The sequence below is a fragment of the Petaurus breviceps genome, unplaced genomic scaffold (genome assembly GCF_028583685.1).
Source record: "Petaurus breviceps papuanus isolate PSGF00001 unplaced genomic scaffold, PetGlider_PUasm1.0 173, whole genome shotgun sequence".
Classification (NCBI taxonomy): Eukaryota; Metazoa; Chordata; class Mammalia; order Diprotodontia; family Petauridae; genus Petaurus; species Petaurus breviceps.
In genome coordinates, this window is record NW_027185759.1 from 30,975,584 (window position 1) to 31,003,020 (window position 27,437).

The 27,437-nt window shown below is 47.6% G+C and overlaps 2 protein-coding genes across 3 annotated transcripts in view; one reads left to right on the forward strand and one right to left on the reverse strand.

Moving 5' to 3' along the window:
* The window catches only part of PHC3 (polyhomeotic homolog 3), a 352,648-nt gene that overhangs the window by 92,427 nt on the left and 232,784 nt on the right, over nt 1–27,437 (reverse strand). The gene's annotated exons all lie outside the window — the stretch shown is intronic.
* Nucleotides 1,093–27,437, forward strand: part of PRKCI (protein kinase C iota) — a 76,197-nt gene continuing 49,852 nt past the window's right edge. Inside the window, exons 1-2 of one of the 2 annotated variants that reach the window (XM_069083562.1) lie at nt 1,093–1,225; nt 23,250–23,371. In XM_069083562.1, the coding sequence (XP_068939663.1) occupies nt 1,095–1,225; nt 23,250–23,371 (253 nt within the window). In that variant the 5' untranslated portion in view covers nt 1,093–1,094. Of the gene's footprint in view, nt 1,226–1,584; nt 1,799–23,249; nt 23,372–27,437 lie in introns of those variants that run through there. The other variant, XM_069083563.1, reaches the window with a different exon arrangement.

Here is a 27,437-nt window from a genome sequence, read left to right on the forward strand (position 1 = left end):
TGTAATCTATATCTATCATTCATGTATTCTATCAATGTAATCTATCTATATCTATCATTCATGTTATCTATCTTTCTAGTAGGGTGCCTAGAGGTCATATAGTATGAGCCCCATCTTTAACAAATGGGGATACTGAGGCTCAGGGCGGGTGAGGGAGTCGGCCAAGGTCACCCAGGTGACTGCCCAGTATCCTTCACCCTCCCCCTCCCTGGGTGACAAAGGACACTCCCGACCAGCCGCTAAGGAATGAGGAATGAACCGCAGCCCAGAATCCTAGCATTCAGCAAATTCTCCAGCCCAGGCTCGAGGGAGGGGCTGCGTGGGGCTGGGGCTGCCTCCGGCAAGGGGGAGGGACGAGGTCTGCAGCCGGATCAATCCCGCCTCGCCGCCCAGATCCTTCATTCCCCAGCCAGGCAGCTAGAAGAAAGCACGTTCCCGGAGGCTGCACGTGGGATACCACGAAAACCTCAATTCCCAGAATCCCCCCAACCAGAGAACTACAAGTCCCAGAATCCCGTTCGGAAACTACAACCCTGGCGGGCGCTTTGATTCCTTCGGACTCCAGCGGCTCTAGGCCCCCGCCCCCACCTCCTCCAAGAATGAGCTGGACGGAACTATCCGGCCAAGAGGGGGTGACCTATTATCTCTGGGCTTTGCCGCCACCTCTTTCTCGAGATTTCTGGGGAAGAACGTGTGACAGGATGTGGATAGAGGGATTCAGAATCTCTCCAGTTTGGGGCTGCTGTGAGGTTGCCTCTCCTGATGGGCCGGGAGGTACGGCTCCTGCGTGGGTCCCCTCGGCTTTCAGGAGTGGTTCAGCCCAGAGGCGGCCCTTCCCGGCGGGGGCCGGAATGGTGGCTGGCACGGCCCCGCCCCGCCCCGCCCCGCCCGGGAATGTGGACGTTTGGAGGGAGCGCGGTGGGCGGGCCGGAGGGAGGCGCCGAGGCGCCGGGGCCGGGGCGGCGGAGGTGGAGGAGGCCGGCGGCTGCGGGAGCGGCTGCGGTGGCATCGGCAGCGGCGGCGGGGCAGCGGCGGCGGCGGCTCTCGGCCAGGCTCCCCGCGGCGCGGCCGCTCCGGCGCGGGGCGGCGGGGAGATGCCCACGCAGCGGGACAGCAGCAGCATGTCCCACCCGGGCCCGGGCGGCGGCGGGGGAGGGGGCGGCGGCGGAGGAGGCGGCGGCGGGGACCACGCGCACCAGGTCCGAGTGAAAGCCTACTACAAAGGGTGAGTAAGCGCGGGGGCCGGGGCCGACGGGGGCGGGGGGCGGCCAGCATCCCGGGAGCGGAGGCCCCCGCAGGGCAGGGCCGCGGCGCCCCCACTGGTTAGGGCTGAGCGTGGCCAGGGAGCATCCTGCTGGAGGGCAGGGGCTGCTGTTGGCCTTGTGCCCCGAGCCTACCGTGGTCTTGTGGCACTGCTTAGGGTTGAGAGAGCCAAGTGAGCCCCTGGAGAGTGGAAGCCCTTAGAGGGCAGGGCCGCGGCGCCCTCAGCCCCCCGCGGTGTTCGTGGCACTGGTTGGGGCTGAGAGAGCCAAGGGAGCCCCTGCAGAGTGGAAGCCCTTAGAGGGCAGGGCCGCGGCGCCCTCAGCCCCCCGCGGTGTTCGTGGCACTGCTTAGGGCTGAGAGCCAAGGGAGTCCCTGGAGAGTGGAAGCCCTTAGAGGGCAGGGCCGCGGCACCTTCATCCCCCCCGCGGTGTTCGTGGCACTGGTTGGGGCTGACTTGCCAAGGGAGCCCCTGGAGTGCCCTCCCCACAGTGTTGGCTGCTCCGGATGAAGTCTGACTGGCAAAGGGAGCATGGTGGTGAGTGGAAGCTGCTGGAGGGCAGGGGCTGGGTTTGTCCTTATGTCCCTCAGAACTTGGCACTTGGAAGTTTGCCTAGTTTGGGTCAGTTTGGACGGGGTAGAATGTAAACTTCTCAGATCAATCAGTTGATGAACATTTATCAAACACCTACTATGTGCCAGGCCCTGTGCTACTATGTGCCAGACCCAGTGGTTGGGTTACAGAAAGGCAAAAGACAGACCCTGCCCTCCAGGAGCTTACACCCTAATGTGGGGGTAACATGCCAACAAGTGTGTACAGAGGGGATCCAAAGGAAATAATTACCTGGGGGCAGGCTGCAGCTGAGGAGGGGTCTGGGAGGGCTTACCCCAGGAGGTGAGGCTTAAAGAAGGGGAGAATCACTTTTGTGCAGGTGGAAAGGTTATGTGGTGTAGATGGTGCAGCCAGTGTCATTAGGTGTTGTCTGATCTGAGGAGATGACCAGTCTCCTCCAGAGTGAACAAAGCACAGAGAACTGTGTGGTCTATGGAGAGAGGTCTGTATTTGGAATCACTGGCCACAGTTTGAATCCAGCTCTGCCATTTAGGAACTCTGTGACCTTGGACGGCTAGTGTGAGCTTGGCCTTGGTTTCCTCATCTGTAAAATGAAAGGGGTTGGACTCTTAGCCTCCACATTCTCTCTAAGCTCTGGGTTTGGGATGCTGGATTCCCCAATACCTGGGATGGTGGCCCTTTAATGAGTGCTTCAGAAGCCTGATAGGCAAATACTAGAATGTAAGCTTTTCAGGGGTTTGCTTTCTTTTTTGTTGCTGTTGATCCCCTGTGCCTGGCATGTAGGAGATGGGCTTGCTCAAGTGGATGCAATATAGGGAAACATCCAGAGGACCTTGGCTTTGGGCCGGCGATGAGTACTTTGTGCGGGTGATGAGTACTTTGTGCGTTGGGCCATCGTAGGCTGGGAGGTGCTGGAAGGTCAGCTTGGTCTTGTGTCCTCAGGATCTAGCAACCCTTGAGTCCAAACGAGGGCTGGTTGGCTTGCCTCTCCTTGACCTGCCTGGCATGGCCCGGCCTGAGGGATACCCTTTTGGGGGAGAGGGAACACCTGCTGTCCGCGTGCCTGGGATGGGCAGTCTCTGTGGCTCTGGGAGGGTCCCCATGGCTCTGGGGTTCATGGGCAGGAATAAGCTTTGCCTCCGGCTGGCATGTGGCAGGAGTTTAGAATGAGGACTTTGAGTGTGGCTTGTTTTCCCTTGGCTGTGGGCTGCAGGACCAATTTAGACTGTGGTAAGCTGAAGCAGGCAGGCCTGGAGTCATAAGGAACAAAAGGAAAAACCACCAAGTTACGCAAGTGGGCTTTATCTGAGGACTGCCATGGTCTGCCGGGATGAGTTAAGGATGTGCTCTCCCCAGATTGAGGAGGGCCTTGTTGAGCATGGGTTGGGGCATCCCTGCCTGGCATTGCTGGGTTTCCAAGGGCCTTGGTTTACGATGAGAGCCCTGCAAGGTGAGAAGAAAACCATCCCACGCCTCCTGGCACTGAATGTGGGTCCAGTTGGGCTTTTCTCATATCATCGTGTTAGTTCATGTTGCCTCACCTCACCGTAGGGGAAGTGAGCTCAGCCACGAAATTTGATTAAAGAATATTCTAATTTCAGGAACTTTTCTTCTCCCCCAAATTGAAGACTCGAAGTTCTGTTGAACAGCTTTCATTGGTCATTGTTTTGTGAGGTGAATGCCCTTTTGTGGCTGCTGTGCACTGCTGACACCAGCTTGGGGTTCTCTGTGAAGCCCAGGCTTTTCCAAACAAACACCTTTATGCATGTGCTTGCTGCTAATCCAGGCAGAAATAAGTGACTTAAAAAAAAAGTTTGACTGTGCAATGCCTACATTCCTGAATGGATCAGTGAGGATTGTGAATGGGGAAGGCCCTAGCTGCCTGCCACCTCTCTCCCTGAGTCCTCACAAATGTTTGTGTTTGTTGGTTGTCGTTGTGTGACTTTATGAATTCTTGCCTTTGGAGTTGTAGCTTCATCTTAGGCTTGTAGTGACTGACCATCACGGTGAACAATTCACGTGTGCATAGGTCGAAGGCATTATGCAGTGAGGGGTGTGTAGCCCTGGCCAGATGTGTGGGGGTTATTTAATGGCCTCTTATTCTTACGATGGTTCCTGGGATTTTGAGGTTTTGCAGCCAGTGGTGGCTCCCACGGAGCACTGTGGGAAAAACATTTTGGGTGTACACGTGTCTAAAATGATACATTGATTTTAATTGTTTTTATTTAATAACCAGAGTTACTAAACTCCAGGTTTTTTTCTTGGAGACCTTTCCCCCTTTTGAAAGAAACCGGAGTGGTGGTGCTTAACAGCCTCGGTTGGAATTAGGACCCCATATTCCTCCACCATCAAGGGCAAGAAGGGAGGCTCTCATTGGCTCAGGAATGTCTTTGTACATTCCAAAGCATGATGACCAATAGGAGGTATTAGTCTTCGCCTGTGACTTCAGTTTTTATATAGGCTTTCCTCTCCATTTTAAAAAGGGTGACTTTTTGCTGAGGTAAGCCAGGAACCCTTCTGATCATGAGCACTCTGACCCTACTCCAGTCCTGCTAGAGAGCCACGGTTGAAAACTTCACTCCTGTACTTAAGGACCATTGATCATTTCTGTACTTCCTGCCCTGAAATCAGACTTAACAAGGACTCCATCTTTATCAGCAATATTCTCAGCCGGAGGTTGTGCTGTTGAAACTACAATGAGTCACTGAAGGAGTAGGTTACTAAACAGGTTGGCTGACTAGGACACCTTTGACCTGATTTTCGTATTTTAAACAGTCCTCTTTACCAGAAGACGTTTTCTCCTGAGCATGACCAGCATCCGTATTCTGAGCCATCAATCAGGTTGAGAGATCAGTGGGGCAGTTGCACCCCCCTCAGCAGCGTTTCTTTGTAGCATCTGGGATCTTGATCTTTGTGAAAATGTGCCCTCTCTAGATAAAGAAACTTAAACCACACACTTAATTTGATTAGTTGTCCTAGCATATGAGTAGGAGATTGGCTTTTTCCTTTTTCTTTTTTTTTTTACACACCCTGAGAACTGTTCCTTGGATTTCCTCAATCATTACTTTGTTAGTTTACAGAAACAGAATAAAAGGTTCTGTTGGTTAGTGAGAGATTATCATCACATAAGCCTTTTTATGGTGAGCTTTGGTTTAGTGGGGCAGGGCTTATCAGTTAAATACTTAAGGAACCAAGTGGACTGCATCATAAAATATACTGGGGGTTTTGCAAACATGTTTTCCAGAATGACATTTCTCAGAGTACTGTATATTGAACAGTCATAGTTTTGAAGATTTTCCTGCATATACCAACACTGTAGAATTAGGAAAACATTATTGAATAACTATTTGTGTTTGAAGCTGGCCTTGTGAGGAAATATGTAGAATTTTTCTCATGGTTAGCAAGTCTTGACAAGACTGTTTTTGCGGATACATTTGTTTTCTGGCTACTTTAGTGATGGCATTCATGGGCAGAGGTCATGTCAGTGATTGGGCTCTCACAGGCCCATTTGGACTGTCTTCTTTGTCTCCCCTCTTGGTGATCTTTTCACTTCTTGGGGTTCTAAGGTATCATTTCTAGAGTTGACTCTGAGCCCTGGGTGTCCAGCCCTTGTCTCTTCCCTTATTACTCTCTCTCTCTGTCTCTGTGTTCCATGGACATCTCAACCATCTGTATACAGGTTAAGCACACCCTCCCCACCCCCTCTACACACACACACTCTCTCTCTCTCCCCCCCTCCTTGACTCGGCTAAACTCTCTCTGTCCTTGGTGAGCAGCTCCCATAGCTGTGGCCGCCCTGTCTGACATTGCCTCCCACCCCTTGAAATTACACTATATTGCTTTTTATGTATTTTTGGAATGCATGACCTGGGGCCAGAAGCTTAACCCCTTAGCAACCCAAGCAAGGGAGTTAGGAAAGAAGGTACCATGGAGTCTGATTAAAAAAATAAATGTCCATTTTTCTGTGCCTTTCCCCTCCCTGTAGAATGTCAGCTCTTGGAGGCCAGGACCTCCCACCGTGCCTTGTCTGAAGGCAGAGTTTGTGGTGTTAGAACACATCCAGCTCTTAGCACAGTGCTTGTCACTGGGTAAGGGCATGACAACTATGGGCTGACTGCTATGTCACCAGTCCAGAACACAGCCGAGGAAGGCCTAAGCAGCCATTGCAGAGTGCATGGGAGAGGCCCTAGCTTCACATTCTCCTCTGAATCTCATCCACACCAGACCCTCCGTGAGGACTCAGCCCCCAAGATTCTTATCTAAACTTTGTATCTCTTCCAGAAACTAACTCTGGGCTGCGACAAAAGAGAAATGCTTAATAGATGTTTATTGAATTGGATTTACAAACCCTTTTCTAAGCCTGTAATTACAAGAAGGGAGAGAGTCCTCTATAGGCTACCCCAGTGACAGCCAAGGAGTAGATGGGAAAAAACAAACAACAGAGATATGGAGATATGGGACTAACAGTAGTAGGGTGGCCTATAGGTCCTTAAAAAAAGAGCTAAAATGTCATTAAATAGATAAAAATGGATTGTTTTCTTCTTCCCACCAGACCACTGCGTTTTTAAAAAGTAGCCTGTTGCCTTCAACCCCCTGTAGATCCCAGGGGTGTCGTTGAATTAAGACCAAATACGAGCATGAAGATATCCAGAAAGCATCCCCTCCCCCTTTCCCCATTGATTTTTTAAAATTGTGGTGTCTCAGGATACTTGAAGTCATCAGAGATGTGTGTTAGGTAACTCTCCCATGCCTCTGCAGGTTTGTGCAGGGGAATCTCTGCTTCCTGCTGCCCCCTTCTGTGGCCATCCCAGTGCCTTGTTCTGTGTCCCAACTACTCCCAGGGCCTGACACCCCTCGCTGTTCCTCCTGCAGCTGTAGAGCCTCACTGAGCCTGCTTGGTGAACCCCAGAGGTCTGTGGGAACCCTGTGATCATGGAGCCCCTGAGGCCAGCCTGCCGGCCTTAGAGAGCATGCGTCATTCTCTGGGGCAGCCTTGGAGAAGGGAAGTGCTGGCATCTCCCTGCCTGACCAAGGCTCCCTTAACTTAAGCTGGAGGAGAGTAGGTAAGGCCTGACTTTTTACTGCTGACAGGGCTCGGTCTCAGCAGAGCCAATTGATCGATGAACATGGATTTAGCACTTAACGGGCACTGGGCTCCTCCATGTCCTTGCCCTTCGAGGACTCTGCCTTCTCATCTGACATGCACCCAGTCAGTAAGTGCCTGCCAGGCTGCCTCCAGGCTAGATGGATGGTGACCACTGAGGGGACCACCTGCCTCCCCCCAGGGCAGAGTGCTTGCCTTTGAGCTGGAAGGATCCTGAAGAGGGAACTGAGTGCAGGGCTCTCATTTTACAGATGAGAAAACTGAGCCACTGCTGGCATCTGTCAGGCCCCGACTCAGTTTCTCCTGTTTCCAGTCCCCCTTCGTCCCAGACCTTCTGTCTGACGATTTCCAGTTTATCCCTTGTCTGTCTTTTGGGTTTCCCTTGGAGCACCCAGGGCTTTTCTCATCATCCCCAGTGCTTAGCTCGGCACCTTGACACCTAGTAGGTGTTTATTAAGTACTTCTTGACTGGCTGGCTGAAGTGACTGGCTTCGGGAAGCAGCAGAGAGGGGATTTCAACACAGGGCTTCAGATTCCAGATGTAGGGCCTTTGTCCTGTGTCATGCATGCTGCTTCATGAGTGTCCAGTCAGTCTACTAAGACTGATTCTGGAAAGGCCTGTACCTGTGAGTTCATCAGTGCCTGGAACTCTTGAGAGAAGGCCCTCTCCAGCCCGGGCTGGCCTCTTTACATCTTAGAGAGAATTCCTGGCACACAGAGCCGGTGAGTGGAAGGTTGAGACAAGGCCTGGTCTGGCCAGCACTCCCCACCATGGCATGCTGCCTTCTTGACCTGTAGTCGCTTTAACTTGTACTTTTCCTCAGCTGGCACAATGTTTGTATTGGACACAGTTATCATGGGTGTGGGAGCTCTGAGGACAGGAAGTTCAAGACCAAGCACAGATTTTGAAGTTTTATTTTTTTAAGTTGAGTGCAGTTTAAGTGAAGAGCTGGCATGGGTTTCAGTCTTGCCTCAGATACAGATGGGAAGTTTTACCCTGGGCAAGTAACTGAACCTCTCAGGATTTCAAATTCTCTGTGCTTCAAAGTTCTGAGAAGGTGCCAGCCTTCATTGGTGGAGGGACTTTGCTCACCTGGAGTTTTCTTCTCCTGTAATTGGTGGCACAGGAGTGAAGGAGTGTGGGTCCCAGAAGCTCACCCTTGAGGGCTGTCAGGTAGAGCCTTGAAGGAAACTGTTTGGGGAGGGGGGGCGTGTTTTTCTTCTTTTTTTTTTTTTACTATTGACATTAAAATGTCTTTTTTTCTACGTAATAGTACTTTATTTTCCTCCAATGACGTGTCAAGAGAGTTCTCAGCATTCACACATTCACTTTTATAATATTTTGAGTTTGAAATTTGTTTTCTTCCTCCTTCCCTCCTTTCCCCAAGACAGCAAGGAATCTGATGTAGGCTATATGTGTAAAATCATATTTTGACATTAGTCATGTTGTGAAAGAATCAGAACGAATAGTAAAAACCACAGGAAAGAGAAAACAACAAAAAAGAGAAATAGTACGCTTCAATCTGCATTCAGACTCCATAGGGCATTTTCCATCATGAGTCTTTTTGAATTGTCTTTGATCATGGCATTGCTAAGCAGAGAGAAGTCTATAGAAGACAGTTATCGCACAGTGTGGATGTTACTGTGTACAATGTTCTCCTGGTTCTGCTCCCTTTACTCAGCATCCATCAGTTCATGGAAATCTTTGCAGGTTTTTCTGAAGTCTGCCTGCTCATCACTTCTTATATCACAATAGCATTCCCTTATACTTATGTACCACAGCTTGTTCAGCCATTCCCCAGTTAATGGGCACCCCAAGAGGGTGTGGTTTTCACACAAGAGGGGCCTGCTGTGTAAGGTGGGAAATGGGAGATTGAATGTCCTTTCTGGGGAACAGCAGAGAAGCTGGTTTGGCCAGAAGTAGCTCTCAAGCCCATCAGCCCCTGGAGCCAGTGGTTAGGTTTGTGTCTAAGGACTATCCATTTCTCCTCAGTGTGGAGGATAAGTTAGAGAGGAGGAGGGCCTGGAGGAAAAGATACTACCCAGGAGGCTTCAGGCCCATTGACTGGATGGGCATTTGTAATGGGAATGTAAATTTTTAAGATCTTCCCTGCCCCTAGGCTAAAAGTGCACCTGGAGCCTGGGGTGGGAGACTTGTTTTTCAGTAGATACTTTTTGATTGGCCAGTGGGTCCAGAAGGTTGTTACATTCTCTGAGCCAGGAGAAGGCTATATAAGCCCTGATTTGAGGCTTTGTTTTGGGGCTCACTTTGAGAAGTGTTCTGTGATTTGATGGGATGAGACTCTGGGAAGCCATTGTTGAGAGCCCCCCCCGGCTTTGAAAAACCCAGATGTTGATTTGGTATGGATGTAATGGTTGGACAGTTTGGAAATCTGTCTACTTGATCTGTTTCTCTGTCTTGATAATTCTGTCTGTATATTCTGAAGTTCAGGGTGCTGACCTTTTTCCCCTGAACCAGGTAAATGATACATATTTGACTGATTAAAGTAAGCTTGCTAACCCATTTTGAGTTGCTTTCCTTTATCAAAGCAGATCCAAGAACCTGTGTTGTCAGCCACCCTGGGGACACTGGGGTGCTTGCTGATACAGCATTCCATTTGAGAAGTGATTGAGGGCCGTTAGTGAAGGAGGTATTGTGAAAGGAGGCCTGATGGGTTAGTGAGGGTTAGGGAGAGGGAAGAGGTGACTCTGAAGTTAGGTGACTGGAAGCATGGTGGTGCCCTCAGCTGAAGACGAGGATGGTGTTTTTAGAGAAAGATAATGAGTTCTGTTAGGTTGTGGTGAGTTTGAGATGCTTCCCTTTGGGAATGTCTCATAGCAGTTAATTAGTGATGCTCTGGAGCTTGAGAGAGACCAGATCTGGGAGTCATCCACATAAATATGATTGTGGAACCCATGGGAGCTGAAGAGGTTGATCAAGTCAGCCAACAAACACTGATGAAATGCTGACTGTGTGCTGGTTCTCTAAGAAAGAAAGGAGGAGTGGGCCCAGGACTTAGCCCTGCAGTGCACCTGCCCACAAGGGTCTTTAAGGCTTAGACTTCAGATAGCCCTAATGCTTAGGCAGCCTTCCCTTGCCTGGTGAGTACAGTTATCCCTTCCACATCTCAGGGCTAGGAGCATAGGACCCCCTCCCCCCATTCAGGTAAATCCATGTGAAATTTTTTGGCCTTCCCTTTGTCCCAGTTTTCTTCTCTTTTTTCTTGATCTCATACATTATACATATATTTTATGCGTTTATAAGTTTCTAAACTTTTCTGTGTTATCTGCTGGCTTTTGGCATGTCATCTGGGGCTTCCACAAATCTCCCCCAAATTTCCCATTTAATTTCTTGTGCTAACCCTTGATAGCCTTGGGGAAAGTTGCTTTGTGGAAGGGATAACTGTAATGATTGCTTTGATGCCAGGACAGGGAAAGAGACCACAGCCCACCCTCTCCTTTTCAGGGCTTGCTTCGGCATCTTTTTTCATGGCTTTTGGATTTGATTGTTGAGCTGATAAATAATCCTCATTTAGGAGAGAAGTTGGACCATGTTTCAATGGATCGTTTTTATGGGGTTCTTTTTCCAAGTGGAAGTAGTAGAAGAATGAATGGGTACTTTTAAGGTCAAGAACATAGAATGGAAGCATGTGTCTCTTGAAGTATTTTGAGGTTTAAAGTTCCAGCCTAAAATTGTATTGAAGTGTGTAATTTTGGGGAGCTTTGTGGCCAAGCACATTGGGTTCTGGTGAAGGCCAAATCATGCTACTGCTGAAGGTGGGGGTTCTTAACCTAGGTAGGTTCTGTGACACTTTTTAAATTTATTATCATTTTACAAATCGTGGTAACTGTACTTCATTATAACTGTTTTCCTTTATTAATCCCAAGCCTTTTATTTTCTGCAGTTACAAGTGTGTCTGACTCTTGAAAGGGACCCCACACTCTTGAAGAGGTCTGAGCCTCAAAGGAAGTAAGAACCCCTCTTGGGGGCGAGGTGGCCGAGATGGCTGAGATGGCTGAGGTGGCCGAGGTGACTGGCGTGGCTGAGGTGTCCGGCCAGCTGTACCCTCTGCCTTTTTGTTCTCATTAAACCCTGAGTGCTCTAACCAGAATCTAGTGATAGTGCAGTGTGCAAACACAGCTTTTTCCAGTTACTCTGGGACAACGTTGATAGAAAACACCCTTGCATGTTTTAGTTCACGAGACTTCTGGTGCTCCTCTTAGGGAGAGAGAACACATGACTGATGTCCACAGGGTGAGGAGTCCTTCTTAACCTCCTGGTTCCCAGCAGAGGCCTTCCAGCACTTGGATGGTTTTGTGACCCTAGTGTGTCAGTGGGAACCAAAGCATCTGTATACAACATAGCGCTTCCTAAAAACAATTTTAATAGCTCCCTTCTTTATACTTTAAAAAAAGGAAATGATTGGTTCATGCACAATAGCACTTTCTGTTTTCTTTTCCTTTGCCACATGCTCTCTGCTGGGCCTTGTCTCCAGCTAATCTTAAGTACATTGCTTTTTTGTTTAGACAGGCAAACAGTCTTACTCCCCTTTTAATGCCTCATTTAAGGACAGGAATTTATTTTTCTCTCTTTTTTTTTAAAGAGTCAGTTTCTTTTCTCCTATCTTTATGTGAAGGGTGATTGGCAAAAGTTTTTCCCTTAAGTGGAAAGAATATTAAGGAACTTCAGAGAATTTAAAAGGGGTGGACCACTTTTAGGGCTGCAATGGTATTTGATTTTTAGAATGGTTCCAGTTGCAGTGTTTTCATGGGAGGGGGACACTTACCTCTTGTTCTATGTTCTATGTGTTGCTTTATCAATCTGAATACCTACCATGTGCCTGGTAATGGGATAATAGAGACAAAATTGAAACAGTCATGAGCCACTGAGAGCTACCTTTTTATTTATTTACATTAATTTAAAATTTTTTTTGAATTACAAATATCTCTCCCCCACCTGCCCCTTTCCCACTCTTTCAGAAGTCAAGTAGGTCAAAATGGATATATAACCCCTGAGATATAAAGAGATTACAAGAAAATTTGAAGAACGTGGGACATATTACTTATCAGACCTATGGATATGTAAACAGTTTATAAATAAACAAGAGAGAGAGCAGTGAGGTATTAAATGGATAATTTTGATTTCTTTAAGTTTTTGTACAAATAAAACAAATGTAGCCAAGATCAGAAGGAAAGCAGAAAATTGGGGAAAAGAATTTTACAGACAGTTTCTCAGATAAAGGTCTAAAGGATCACAAGAAATAAAATGGATAATTTTGATTGCATGAAATTTAAAAATTTTTGCACAAACAAAACCAATGTAGCCAAAACTAGAAGGAAACTGGGCAAAAAATGTTTACAGCAAATTTCTCTGATAAAGGCCTCATTTCCCAAGTACATAGGGAAGAGTGCCAGATTTATAAAAATAATAGCTATTCCCCAATTGATAAGTAGTCAAAGGATAATGAACAGGACAGTTTTTGAAAGAAAAAACCGAAACTATCAATTGTCATATGAAAAATGCTTTAAATCACTACTGATTAGAGAAATGCCAATTAAAACAACTCTGAAGTGCTACCTCACATCTATCAGATTGGCTAATGTGACAGAAAAGGAAAGGAAAATGATAAATGAAAAAAAAGCAATTCAATATGATAAAAAAAGAAAGAAGAAAACCAAATTACAAGTATCAAAAATGAAAAAGGTGAATCTACCTCCAATGAAGAGGAAATTAAAACAATAATTAGGAATTATTTTGCCCAGTTGTATGCACATAAATTTGACAGTCTTAGTGAAATGGATTAATATTTACAAAAATATAAGTTGCCCAGATTAACTGAAGAGGAAGTAAATTGCTTAAATAACTCCATCTCAGAAAAAGAAATTGAACAAGCCATCAGCGAACTCCCTAGGAAAAAATCTCCAGGGCCAGATGGATTTAATAGTGAATTCTATTAGACATTTAAAGAACAATTGATTCCTGTACTCTACAAACTATTTGGGAAAATTGGTGGAGTCCTACGTAATTCTTTTTATGACACAAATATGGTACTGATACCTAAATCAGGAAGAGACAAAACAGAGAAAGAAAATTATAGACCAATTTCCCTCATGAATATAGATGCAAAAATTTTAAATAAAATATTAGCAGAAAGACTACAGCAACTTATCACAACAATAATACAATTTGATCAGGTAGGATTTATTTTAGGAATACAAGGATGGTTCAATATTAGGAAAACCATAGGTATAATTGATCATATCAACAATAAAACTAGCAGAAACCATATGATTATCTCAATAGATGCAGAAAAGGCTTTTGACAAAATATAGCATCCATTCCTATTAAAAATACTAGAAATTATAGGAATAAATGGGATCTTCCTTAGCATCTATTTAAAGCCATCAGCAAATATTATATGTAGTGGGGATAAACTAGAAGCATTTCCAATAAGATCAGGGGTGAAACAAGAGTGTCCACTATCACCCCTCTTATTCAATTTGGTACTAGAAATGTTCACAGTAGCAATTAGAAAAGAAAAAGAAATTGAAGGAATCAAATTAGACAAAGAAGAGACTAGGCAAACACTCTTTGCAGATGATAGGATGATATACTTAGAGAATCCTAGAGAATCAAGTAAAAAACTACTTGAGACAATAAATAAGTTTGGCAAAGTTGCAGGATATAAAATAAATCCACATAAATCCTCAGCATTCCTGTATATTTCTAATGAAATTCAACAGCAAGAGATAGAAAGAGAAATCCCATTTAAAGTTACTGTAGACATTATAAAATATTTGGGAATCTCCTTGCCAAAATAAACCCAGGACCTATATGAACACAACTATAGAACACTTTTTACACAAATTAAGTCAGATCTAACTAATTGGAAAAACATCAATTGCTTGTGGCTGGGTCGAGCTAATATAATAAAAATGACAATTTTACCTAAATTAAATTACATATTTAGTGTCATACCAGTCAATCTACCAAAAAATTATTTTATAGAGCTAGAAAAAAATAGTAACAAAATTCACTTGGAAGAACAAAAGGTGCAGAATATCAAGGGAATTAATGAAAAGAAATGCCAGGAAGGTGGCCTAGTCATACCAGATTTTAATCTGTATTATAAAGCAGCAGTCCTCAAAACTACTTGGTACCGGCTGAGGAATAGAGGAGTGAATCTATGGAATAGATTGGGTACGTGAGACTCAGCAATCAATGACTATAGAAATCTACTGTTTGATAAACCCAAAGACCCCAGCTTTTGGGGATAAGAGCTCACTATTTGACAAAAACTGCTGGAAAAACTGGAATATAGTATGACAGAAACTGGGCATCCAACACCGTATACCAAAATCAAGTCTAAATGGGTACATAATCTAGGTATAAAGGTTGATACTGTAAGCAATCTCGGAAAGCAAGGAATAGTTTACCTCTCAGATTTATGGAGAAGGGAAGACTTTATGACCAAACGAGTTAGAGAACATTATAAAATGCAAAATGGATAATCTTGATTACATTAAATTGAAAAGTTTCTGTACAAACAAAGCCAATGTAACCAAGATTAAGAGGGAAGTGGGAAATTGGGAAAGAATTTTTACAAACAGTGTGTCTGATAAAGGCCTCATTTCTAAAATATACAGAGAATTGAATCAAATCTATAAGAATACAAGTCATTTCCCAATTGATAAATGGTCAAAGGGTATGAACAGTCAATTTTCAGAGGTGGAAATTAAAGATATCTCTAAGCATATGAAAAAATGCTCCAAATCACTATTGATTAGAGAAATGCAAATCAAAACAACTCTGAGGTACCACATCTCACCAGTCAGATTGGCTAAGATAACAAAACAGGAAAATGACAAATGTTGGAGAGGATATGGAAAAATTGGAATACTAATGCATTGTTGGTAGAATTGCAAACTGATCCATTCTGGAGTGTAATCTAGAACGATGCCCAAAGGGCCATAAATAATTGCATACCCTTTGACCCAGTAATACCACTTCTAGGGTTGTACCCCCAAAAGATCATAGAAGTGGGAGGAAGACCTGTATGTACAAAAATATTTACTGCAGCTCTTTTTGTGGTGGCAAAGAATTGGAAATTAAGGGGGTGCCCATCAGTTGGGGAATGGCTGAACAAGTTGTGATATATGAATGTAATGGAATAGTATTGTGATATAAAAAATGAGGAGCAGGCAGACTTCATGTTTACCTGGAGAGTCTTGTAAGAAGAGCAGAATCAGGAGAAATTTGTGCACAATTACAGACACAACGTATGGATGATGACCAACTTTGATAGACTGGACTCTTATCAGCAATGCAGTGATATAATACAACTCCAGAAGACTTGTGATGGAAGATGTCCACATCCAGAGATAGAACTAGAAAGAACAGAGTTCGAATGCAGACCGAAGCAAACTACCTGCTCTCTGTCTTTTTCTTGTTTGGTTTTGTTTCCTCTTTTCCATTGTTCATGCCATTGGTTACAATCCTTCTTTACAACCTGACTGGTGTCTAATGTGAAGGTATTTGCAAATCCTATACTTGATTGCATGCCCCCATGGGGGGGGGCGTAGAAGGGAGGGAGAGAAAATTTGAAATTCAAGCGATTATAGAACTGAATCTTGTAAACTAAAAGAACAAATTGGTAAAAACAAAAAAAAAAAAAGACATGGAGAGAAAGGGAATATAATGAACGAGGAATGGAAGATTGGGGCCAGATCCTAAGTCACCAAATCACAGAGTTCATATCCGATCTTAGAGGCAGAAGCAAGCTGCTGAGACTTACTGAGTAAGAACATGACGTCAGACCCTCTCTTTAGGAAAAAATCAATTTGATCGCTTTCTTGTAGGAGAGACTTGCTAGGGCAGAGGCTTGAGGCAGGGACACCACTTGGGAGAATGTTGCCATAATCCAGGCAAGAAGCACTGAGGAGCAGAAATCGGGCTGTTGGGAGTAGAGAGAAGACTCTGGGTGTCAGGGTTGGTGTGGATTGGATAATTGATCAGATATGTGAGGTGAGGGCTAGGGAAGAGTTCGAGATAATGCCAAGGTCATGACCCTGGGGCATGACGGGGTTGATGGTGCCCTTGACAAAAATAGGAATGTCCAAGGGGAGGTGGTTTTGGGGGGAAGGACAATGAGTTCTGTTTGGAGCAGGTTGAGTTGAGATTCCTATGGGACACCCATAGGCATCAATTGACTTGTCCATTAGGTGATTGTGGTGTGGTACTGGAGTTTAGAGAGACAGTTGGAGGCCAGAATTGGTGGTGTCCATCTACAAAGTGGTAATTGATCTCTAGGACGCTGACGAGGGGGCCAGGAGAGACCGGTGGTCACTCAGAGGCAGTGGGATGTGAGTGATGTGGAGGAGTGGTCTGGCAGATAGGGGAAGAAGCAAGAGGCCAGAGCCCTGGAAACCCAGGTGGGACAGAGATTATCCAGGAGAAGAGTCCTCGGTGTCCAAGGCTACAAAGAGGTCACGGAAGTAAGACATCCTTGGCAGCTTTGGAAAGAGCAGTGACAGCTGAATGGTGATGTTGGAAGCCAAAATTCAGAGGGTTGAGAAGCGAGAGAGAGCAGAGAAGGTAGGGGCTTCGGGGGTGGCTGCCCTCCAGCCTGAGAGAGGTCTGGTAAGGGTGAGGGAGGCTTTGTAGGGGCTCTTGCCTACAGGGGTAGGGAGATGAGTAAAGATGAGAGAAAGGAAGCATGTGGTGAGTGGAGGCTGTCTAATGGAGAGACAGGAGGGGATCAGAATAGGCCTCCATGTAGAGGGATAGGCCTTGGTGAGGTAAAGGGTTTTTTTTCTTCCGAGACTGGAGCAGAGTTTTGAGGGAAATGGGGAGTGCGGAGGAAGTGCATTACCTTTAAAAGAAGAGGGAATGAGAGATAGTGTCAAAGGGGGTGGAGATGTCGAGAAGGAAACACTGAAAATGGCCCCAGTTTTCTCAGTTTTGGGGAACGTAAGGTCTTCAGCTTCAAGGATGGGGGGGCGGGGCCTGGAGTTGGCAATTTGAGGAGAGGCGGCCAGGAATAAACTTTGTAGGGCATGGGTTAGAGAATCAATTGGGTTGGAGCAAAGGGATTGTTTTATGTAAGGAGGACCGAGTTGAGATTAGTCTCTTACAGTGGGCTCACCTGGCATCTCTGTTCATCACCTGGGGTTGGAGTGAATGGGGCTGGTGGTAGGAGGTTTGCAGGGTTTGAATGTTGAAAGGATAGGTGAGCAAAGGATTGGAGAGTAGGGGGCAGTATATATTTGAAGTGGTTAACTCAAGGATCAGTATTGGAAAAGGAGGGGAAGGAGCAGGGGTCTGGGACAGCGTGGGGGATGGGAGGCATGGAGGTCTTGGTGAGGATGAAGGCTGATTTTAACAGGGCTGAAGTACAGGGAGACATGGAATGGCAGGTTGTGATTTGATATGAGCATTTCAGTGTTTTTTTTTTTATCTGATTTATTTACTTTTAGTTTACAACATTCAGTTCCACAATCCCTTGAATTCTAAATTTTCGCCCCCCCATAGTGTCATGCAATCCAATATAGTTTCTATAAATACCTTCGCGTTAAACATTAGTCAAGTTGTAAAGAAGAATTATAACCAATGGAGTGAACGAGAAAGAAGGAACAAAACAAAAAAACACAAAAGAGAGAAAGTAGTTGGCTTCAATCTGTATTCAGACTCTGTAGTTCAGGATTTCAGTGTTTTTAATGGTCAAGTGAAACATTTGTGGGTGATAGTGAGATAAAGTGTATGACCATCTCTGAGTGGGGTTGGTTAGATCATGGGAGTTGAGACCAAGGAATTGGGAGGTTAGGCCATTTGAGAGGACATGAGCATTATACACTGAAGTCTGGAAAGGCAGATACCAAGACTGAGAAATTCTTTGAACTGACACTCCCTCATCCATCTGTGCATTTCCTTTGGCTGTCTACAATGCTGGGAATGCCCTCCCTTCTCTCTGTCCCCTGATTTTCCTGGCTTCCTTCTAATCCCAGCTAAAGTCCTACCTTCTCTTAACCCTTAATACTTGGACTTTCCCTCTGAGACACCTGTTTCTTTTAGTCCACATTTTGTTTGTACAGTTGTTTGCCTGTTGTCGTCTTTGTTAGAGCTTAAGGACAGTTTTCACCTTTCTGTTTTCCTGGGGCTTAGCAGAAAGGAGAGAAAATGAATGGCCTTGGGGTTGGTGGACAGCTGCTTCTGGAGTCTGGATCTGGTGATAATGTAGAGTCAGTCTGAAAGGAGGACATGAAGTCTTGAAATCCTTGAAAAAGTCATGATCTCCATCTCTTCCAGTGCTTCAGCTCTGCTACAGTAGCCCTCCCCCTCCCCAGGACTTGGTTACTGTCCCAGATCAGGTCCCGCAGTGTTGGCAAAGGAAGAGGGAAGTGGAGAGTTCTTAGGGCTTGAGCTTGAGGTGCTGCTGGGGGGCTGTGAAGGTTGGATTGGTTTTGATGGGAGAGACTTGGGCATGTAGGCAGCAGCAGAGGAGCTCTAGGGAATGAAGAGAGATTGGGCATGAAGCCAGCCAGAGCCAGCAGCCAGCCCTCTGAATCAGTAGGGCCACACGACCCCCCTCAGAAACAGGAACAAAAGAGGCCAAAGTGGGGCTGATAGAGAGAGAGAGGCTTTTGTTTTGGGTGGGGTAGGAGAGGGAGGGAGCCCACAATGGATAACTTAGGAGGTGAGGCCCTACCCTCTGCTGAGAGGCAGCGATGGAGCTTGGGGAAGACAGGAGAAGGTTTGGAATTGTTGCTGAGAAGGAAGTTAATTGGCTGAGAATAAAAACATTGTTAGGTGGCATTGATCGGAAAGCCAAAGGATGGAGAAGGAGATTCAGCACTGACCTGGGATGAAGTTCTGAGATGATGCCAGCCCAGGCTTGACTCTGGATTGCTGTTTTCCTGCATTGTAGCTGTTCTCATCCAGCTTGGTAGCTTTTATTAGCAACTTTCTCCTTTCTCTTTCGTTTAAAGCTCTTTTGAATAGATTGGTAAAACCAGGCATGTATTTTTATCCACCCTTTGAGGTTCCCAGCACCGTGGGCCCAGTGCTTCCCTGGTCCTGGACACTCTCCTCCCTTATTGCACCCTGACAGTCACTCTGCAGAGTCCTTTTGCTTTTTTTTTTTTGGAGGGCAATTGGGGTTAAGTGATTTGCACAAAGTCACATGGCTAGTAAGTGTGTTAAGTGTCTAAGGCCGGATTTGAACTCAGGTCTTCCTGACTTCAGGGTTGGTGCTCTATTCACTGCACCACCTAGCTGCCCCTGCAGAGTTCTTTTGAACCCAAGTGCATGGAAGGCCCCGTGTCTTCCTCTCCCTATTGCTGTCTAAACTCGGACCCCCATCTTGAATTTAAGAAGTTGACTTTTTAAATCCAAGTTTGAATTCATAATTATGCCGCCATCGAATTTCATCTTGTCCTAATGTTTTGCCTGTCATTGTCTGTCTATTATATCTATTAGCTGTCCTGCCCAGGTAAATGTCACCTGCAGGTTTGATGAGCATGTTTGGATGTTGGATGCTTATCCAAGTTATTAACAAAACCCTTCACCAGTGCCAGACCATCCTGGGATCCCTGGACGCTGCCCAGAGGCCCTCCTTCTGAGAGGACCTAAAGCTATCAGTGATGGTGTTTAGGAATCAACCATTCAGCCAGTGAGATATCTGCCTGATTATACTAGTGTGGTGCTGTCAAACCCAAGTGGACACAGAGCCTGCAGCCTGCACATTGGCTCAGAAAACTGCTTATCAACATATCCGTGTTGCATTGTACTTTTATTTATGTTGTTAAACATCCCGGGTACATTTTAAATCTAGTTCAGGAAACCCACATGAGTTTTGCTGGTGTGGAGATTCTAATTCACACCTCTAATTCAGGCCTCTTGTCGAACTTCCTGAGGAAAGTGGGCCTGAGGGAGGTCCTAAGTGATTGGCCCAGGGTCACACAGAAAGCACACACACTAGTACCTCAGGGGGCAGTGCATTGACATGAGCGACTTTTATTGAGGGAAGTTAGGCATTCACTTATTATCTTCTTCTTTACCTTGTCTATCAAATGCACATTGGCCTGATCTGCCCCCTAACCCCTGTAAGCAGGCTGAGCTTTTCTTTGCAGCATTCTTGACCCATTCTCCATCACCCAGCCGGCTACCAGTCTTTTACGCAGTCTGAGCCAAAGAGTTCCCTGTGCCATCCACATTAGTTCTGCATTTTCGATATCTTCCCCTTTTCCTCTGTGTCAGAATTGCTTCCTTTTCGTCTTTGGAATCTCACTCTCCAGAGCTTTCCATCTCTCCGGGATTTATTTCCCCTTTAGAATTTCAGTCCTGGGTGCTCATGTGTCTTTCCTCAGGGCCCTGTGAAGTCTGCTCTTCAGACAGCTGGTGGTAGAAGCGTGTCTGAGGATTGCTGGCTTCCCTCACCCCCTCTCACAGGGGCTCGGATGGGATCATGGCTTCCCACAATTATTGTACTTTTCACCCCAAATTCCACTTCCTCCTTGCTGAGAATCAGATCCAGGATGAAATTTCTCCCAGTTGGACCCAAGTCCATTTCTGAAGAAAGAAGACTGTCATTGAGGCAAGCTAATGAATTATTAGTGCTGTATAGTAAAAAGGGTGGGGCAGTATATAGAGCTGGGCCTGGAGTCAGGAAGACCATCCTCAGATACTGTGTGACCCTGGGCCAGTCACTTAATCTCTGTTTGCCTTAATCCATTGGAGAAGGAAATGGCAAACCACTTTCTTTGCCAAGGAAACCCCATGGTCAGTATCGCTGAGCTACATACAGTCCACAGGGTCATGAAGAATCAGACGCAAACCGAACAACAAAGTGGAAAGGGCTTTTGGGAGAAAGAGGGCCTAATTCTGCCTTGTGGCTGTGCCCCTTCATGTCTGTGTGACCCCGGGTAAATCCCACATCCTCTCTGTGCACTACTGGAGGCTGCAGGGCGTGGACAGGCTCATCGGCTAGGGTCCAGTCTGGTGCTCCTCTGGAGAGAGAGGCCGTGTGTCCTGGTGAACAGCGCTGTGACCTTGGAGGCAGGAAGTCCTGAGTTCAGGCTTGGCTCAGATGCACATTAGCTGTGGGACCCAGGCACGTTTCTAAACCTCTTTTAGCTGTGATTCACTTGTCTCTCAGATGGGGCCTGGGAAGGTTAGAGGAGATCACGGAGATCAGATGTTTTGCAAACCTTAAAATACAATAGAAATGTGAGTTATTAGCTAAATACTTGGACATAGAAGTGTAGCCAATGGTGAGAGAATGAAATTGCCTTGAGAAGACGCCGCTCACTAACAGTGACCTATTTCTCAAGGAGCCCGTCTGCTCTTCTCTTCTGGTGTCTCTGCCTCCGGTTCCTCTGTCATCTGTGACCCCCTCTCATGCCTAGATTTCTCCCATGACTCTGCCTCCCCCGCAGCCACTTGGTAGATCTCCTTAGAGCCAGACCCAGCTTCAGACGCTGCCTGGCTGTGTGACCCTGGGCAAGTCACGGCAGCTTCCTCACCTGTAAGGTGGGGATCATCGGAGCACCAGCTGCCCTGCTGGTTTCAAGGATCAGATGAGATAATGTTTGCAAAGTGTTCTGCAGATTTCAAGTGTTGCATAAATGCTGTTTTCCTTTACATAACTGGAGTTCTGCTCACCTCCCTCTGTATCAGTACTTAGGTTGCCTTCACTCTTTCATATCTTTGGCTTTCTAGGGAGTGATTGTATTCTCTCCTAATGTGTGCATTACTGGCTCTATTTCCTTTTTTTTGTTTGTTTGCTACCACAAAAAGTACTTGTGTGACTGTTTCAGTATACCTAGAGACTTCCTGTCCTTGACCTCACTGGGACATATGCCCCTTAATGAGATCGGGTTTTTCTCACATCCTCCTTGGTGGTTTCCAGAGTGGTTGGGCCCGTTGGAACAGTTTGGTGGTGTTTGGCAGCCCGCCCGTCCTTTGAAGCCCCTTTCTGGCCCCATCTGGCCCGTTGGCCAGGAGGTGGAGGGAGCCTCGGCTCCTCTCTTCTGCCTCCTGGGGGGCTTGGGTTCAGAGACACCATCGCTGCCTCCCAGGGCTTGGGTCTTTTGTGGGATTCTCCTCCACTTTAACACTGCTTTCTGGTGCCATCATTGGTGCCTGTGTCACCCAAAGTGATCTGAGAGGCCATCTCATCTCCATTCTTCAGAAAAGGAAACTGAGGCCTGGAAGCAATTTGCCCAAGATTACGTAGGCAGTAACAAAAAGAAAAGATTAGCAGATATTGAGGGTGCATGAATGGAAAGAGGATGAACAGTATCCTGTATTGGTGAGTCTGTGTTTGGAATGTTGTGGTCAGTTAAAGGGAAGGTCATTTGAAGAGCTACATTGAGAAACTAGAGTGTGGCCAAAAGAGGACTTCCAGTAGGAAGGGCTGGGACCTCGGCAGCATGACAGGTCAGACAGAGAGATACGACTTTACGAAGCACTTTGCGTAGCCTAAAAATTACCCTGGGAAATAGATGTCTTATTTTTTCCATCTCACAGATGGAGAAACTGAGGCACTCATGAGGTTAAGTGATTTGTCCAAGGTCATATTGATAATTAGCAGAGCTGGGAGTGGGAGCCTACACGTTCTGCCTTCAAGAGCAATGCTCTTTAAATTTCCCCGCTGGCCTCCCTCCTGGAGGGACCTGCATGGCTTAGCCTAGAAGAGAGTAGGCCCAGGCACCTGCCTCTGTCTGCTTGGGGGGCATAGAGGAAGGTGCCGGTTGTGTCGCTCCAGAGTAGAGAGCTAGGGGCAGTGGGAGGAAGCTAGAGGAAGGAGTTCCTGACAGTGGTAAGGTGTGCTTCGTTGGGACTGCCTGCCTTATGAAGCACTAAGCCCTGGCTCGGACCCTTGGAAGCGTGCAAGCACCATGTGGGTAACTGTCAGGGATTTGTGAGTAATAACAATATAATCATAATTGATATAGCACGTTCTTTACATAGATGGTGTAATCTGATCTTCACAAAGACCGAGGACACAGGGTTACGCAGCTAGTGTCTGAGGCCTGATCTGAACGCAGATCTTCCTGCCTCCTAACCCAGTGACCCCTGTGCCACCCAAAGAATCCCAATGGGGCGGCAGGTTGGACCAGAGGGCCTCTTTCAAGGCCGAGGTGGTGATCACTGTCATTCTAACGATGCAGTGATACAAGTGTAATCAAGGGTTTGTTAGTAATATGGATTGTCTGTTGCCTAGTTACTCATTTACTGTCCACCATCTCAGTGTTGATAAAGTATTGATATTTTATTGTTAAGTTTAAAACCCCTTTCTTTTCTTTCCTCAGGGACATCATGATAACACACTTTGAACCATCTATTTCCTTTGAGGGACTTTGCAGTGAGGTTCGAGACATGTGTTCCTTTGATAATGAACAGCTGTTCACCATGAAATGGATAGATGAGGAAGGTGAGTTAACCAGTCATCATCAGCAAACACTTAAGCCTGGGAATACAAAAAAGGCAAAAGACAGTTAAGAATAATAAAGGAAAAGCTTCCTGGAGGAGGTGGGATGGAAGCTGGGCAGGTCAGTAGTCAGAGTGGAGGAGGGCTTTCCAGGCCTGGGGGACCACCAGAGAAAATGCCTGGAACTGAGAGATGGAGAGCCAGGAGGCCGGTGTCCCAGGACCAGAGGCTCCCTTGGGGAGGGAGGGTAAGAGGACTGGAGGGCTTTGAATGCCGCGCATAGCATTTTGTCTTGGATCTGGCCTGATGTGCTGTAGGGAAGTCACTCGTGACTGAATGGAGGATGGCCTTGAGTGCGGGAGTGTGGAGGCAGCAGACCAACTGCAGTGGTCCAGGTGGGAGGTGATGAGGCTGTGAACCTGGGGGGCCGGGAGAATGGCGGTGCCCTTTGTGGTAATAGGGAGGCATGGAGGCTGTAGGGGGAAAGCTAACGAGTTCTGTCTTGGATGTGTGGAGTTTAAGCTGTCTGCTGGACATCTGTCTAGTTCAGAATGTCTGAGAGGTAGCTGGAGATGGGAGGATGGGTCAGCAGAGAGGTTGGGACAGGGTGAGTAGATTTGGGGAGCTGATGAGAGGATCACTAGGTAAAGTGAAGAAGGTGAGGAGAAGAGGGCTGGGACAGAGCCCTGAGGGACAGGAGTGGTGAGAGGGAGTGACCTGGGGGTTAATTCAGCCAAGGAGCAGTTAGGCAGGGAGGAGGAGAGCCAGGAGAGAGCTGGGGTCAGGGAAACCTGGAGACTAGAGGGTAAAATCATGAAGTCAGAGGCCAGATAGTAAAGAGGTTAAAAAAGGAGTGAGGACAGACAGTGGAGGTGCGCTTGTAAACGTCTTTTTTGTAGGAGTCCGGCCACAAAGGGCAGCAGAGATCAGTGAGGGTTTTGTCAGGTTGCAGGAGGCATGAGCATGTTTGAAGGCAGGAAGGAATGAACCAGGGGAGAGGGAGAGGTTGGAAATAAGTGGGGATGGCAGAGGGGGACAGTATGTTGGAGGAGAGTGTATGGGATGGGATCACTTGAACAGAGGGAGAGAGATGAGCCTTGGGCAGGGTAGAGCTGAAGGGAGAAGGCATTGCAGTGATAGGAAAGAAGGGGGAAGAGGGAGCTCATGGGGAATGGCCAGTCCCAGGTGAGGCAGGGATCACAGCTGAGAGAGTGGAGGACAGGGGCTATGGGAGGCTTGGGGGAGCCTCTGAAGAGTGGGGCAGTGAGCTGATGAGGCTGGCCGAGCAGCCCCCTCAGGGAGGGCCCAGTGGAGGTTTTATAGCAGATTTGTAGTGGACCCAGTCTGAAGAGGTTCAGCGGCAGGTGCATAGAAGGGAAGGGGACCAAGACAGGCCTGGTAGGGCACAGCTAACAGGGAGATATGGGGGGCCAGGGACCCAAGCGCACAGGACAGGACAGTGCTGAGCTGACTCACCAAGGGGTCAAGATGGAGAGGAGAGGAGAGGAGAGAGGTCTTGGGAGGGAGCTGAGAGGTGGAAAGATGGGAGGTCATGGTGTGGATGAGGCCTAGGCCTTGGGAAGGGAAGCAGAGAGCGAGGCGCTGGCTGGAGAAGGGCGTTTGGGGATTCTTGACCACTGAGGTGGTGCATTGGTGGGGGCTGACAAGCTCAGTGCCGTGGCCCTCTTTGTGCTGTGTAGGTGGAGTGGAGGAGGACCTGGTCATAGGAAATGAGTGGATGGAGGAACTGAGCTGTCAGTGTTTGTGAAGCCCCCTAGTGTGAGAGCACGTTGTGGGCCAAGCAAGCCATGTTGGGCATCAGCTTGAAGGAGCTGCTCCTCCTGCTTTAGTGTGTACATGCTGGACAGCAGTGGGTCCTTTGGCATTGCCTGTAATGTCCACACACACAAAAGTAGAACGCAAGTCTGACACCCTTAGTTCCTCTTTTGCCAATATTTCTCTCTTCTTTTAACAAAAAGTTTGACTTATGTAGCGAACACAGTGTTTTGTGTTTCCTTGTTACCCCAAATGGGAATGACATGAACAGATGTAAGTGGGGGGCAGTTCAGCCCTGCTGTGGTGGGAGCTCGCTGTGGTGTGGAGATGACCCTTGGCTTCGCCAGACTTGCTGCTGGGGTTGACCAAGCTGGAACAGCTGTGGGTGCGGTCACAGTGAAGCCCAGGCCCGCTCAGGTCCTACAGTTCCTCTCCAGGCTGGTCACAAGGAGCACATCTCAGAGACCACATACAGGGTTAGGTGGAGGGCTTGTGATCCTGTCTGTATTGGTGGAGGGAGTGCCCTCCAGCAGGATTTTATAAAGTCCTCTGTTGTCTCACTTAAAGGGAGTTTTACTGGTTTATCGTGGAGCATTAACTTAAGAAAATACTTAGACAAGTAGAGTAACATTTCATTTTAAAGAATATTCATTCAGCAAATATTTGCACACCAGCTGTGTGCAGGATACTTGAGAGAGATCAGAGATAACTGAGACACTCTGCCCCCAGAGAGGTGAACTGCAAGCCTCTGAGACTTGTCGATGAAGGAAGGTATAGCTGAAGACTCTGGGAACCACATTGGAGTCACAAGGAGAATGCTGGGGTGTTTGGCAGAGACAGAAAGAGAGGAGGGCTGACCAAGACAGAGGGAGAGAGATGGGGAGGGAGGGAGAGGAAAGAGAGGGGGAGACAGAGGGGGAAAGAGGGGAGGGAGAGAGAGGGGGGAGACAGAGAGAAGGAGAGACAGAGGGAGGGAGAGGAAAGAGGGAAGGCAGAGGGGGAGACAGGGAGAAGGAGAGAGAGAGGGGAAGACAGGGGGAAAGAAGGGAGGGAGAGGGGGAGACAGGGGGAAAGAGGGGAGGGAGAGAGAGGGGGGAGACAGGGAGAAGGACAGAGAGAGGGGGAGACAGGGGGAAAGAGGGGAGGAAGAGAGAGAGGGGGAGACAGGGAGAAGAAGAGACAGAGAGGGAGGGAGAGGAAAGAGAGGGGGAGACGGGGAAAGAAGGGAGAGAGAGGGGGATACAGGGGGAAAGACGGGAGGGAGAGAGAGGGGGGAGACAGGGAGAAGGACAGAGAGAGGGGGAGACGGGGAAAGGGGAAGGAGAGAGAGAGGGGGAGACAGGGATGGAGAGGAAAGAGAGGGGGAGGGGAGTGAGAGGAAAGAGGGGGAGACGGAGAGAGGGGGGAAGAGAGGGAGGGGGAGACAGGGAGGGAGAGGAACGAGAGGGGGAGACGGGGAGGGAGGGAGAGAAAAGAGGGGGAGAGGGGGAAAGAGGGGAGGGAAGGGGGACACAGGGAGAAGGAGAGAGGGACAGAGAGGAAAGAGAGGGGGAGAGAAGGGGAAGAAGGGAGAGGGGAGGGAGAGACAGAGAGAGAGAGAGAAAGAGAGGGAGAGGGAGACAGAGGGGGAGAGTCAGGGAGGGAGAGAGAGGAAAGAGAGGGAGGAGACTTGATTGTAGTCCCCTGGCCTGCAGAGATGGAGGAGGTTGGTGGGGCTGCCCCACAGGCCTGGGAAGGCCAGGTGGCAGGACTGGAAGAAGTGAGCAGCTCCTTATTTATTGAGTGGCCTCATTCACTTTCCAGCAGTTAGGGTGGGCTCTAAGTGCATATTACTTTTCTTATTTAACAATCTGAAAAATTCTAATCATCCTAAAATAGAATTCCATTCCATTTTAAGGAATGCTGTTGTCTTTATCTGCATAGAATGAAGTCACTTCTGATTTTTGAGTGGTGGGGGTGCCCTCCCCCAGGAGGCAGGCACTTAATTAGCCCAGCACGTGCCACGGAAGACCACTCTTTTTTGGCTAATGCAGGTAGCCTGTGCCAGGCAGGTGGGCACCTTGAAGGCCAGGCCCGGCCCCCTCCCCAGGCCATTTTCCATCAGACTGCAGTGTGCTCTCCTCTGTAGCCTGCCCTGGACACCCTCCTGGCAGGAAGCTACCCACTGAGGCTGAGAAGTGGCCTTCCTCACTTGTGGAGGCTCAGTGGGGTGAAGTCAGCCGGGCATTAGGAGGTCCACTCCCTGCACCTTCCTCTCCTTTTGGCCTGGGCTTTTTCTCCCCCCCCCCCCCCC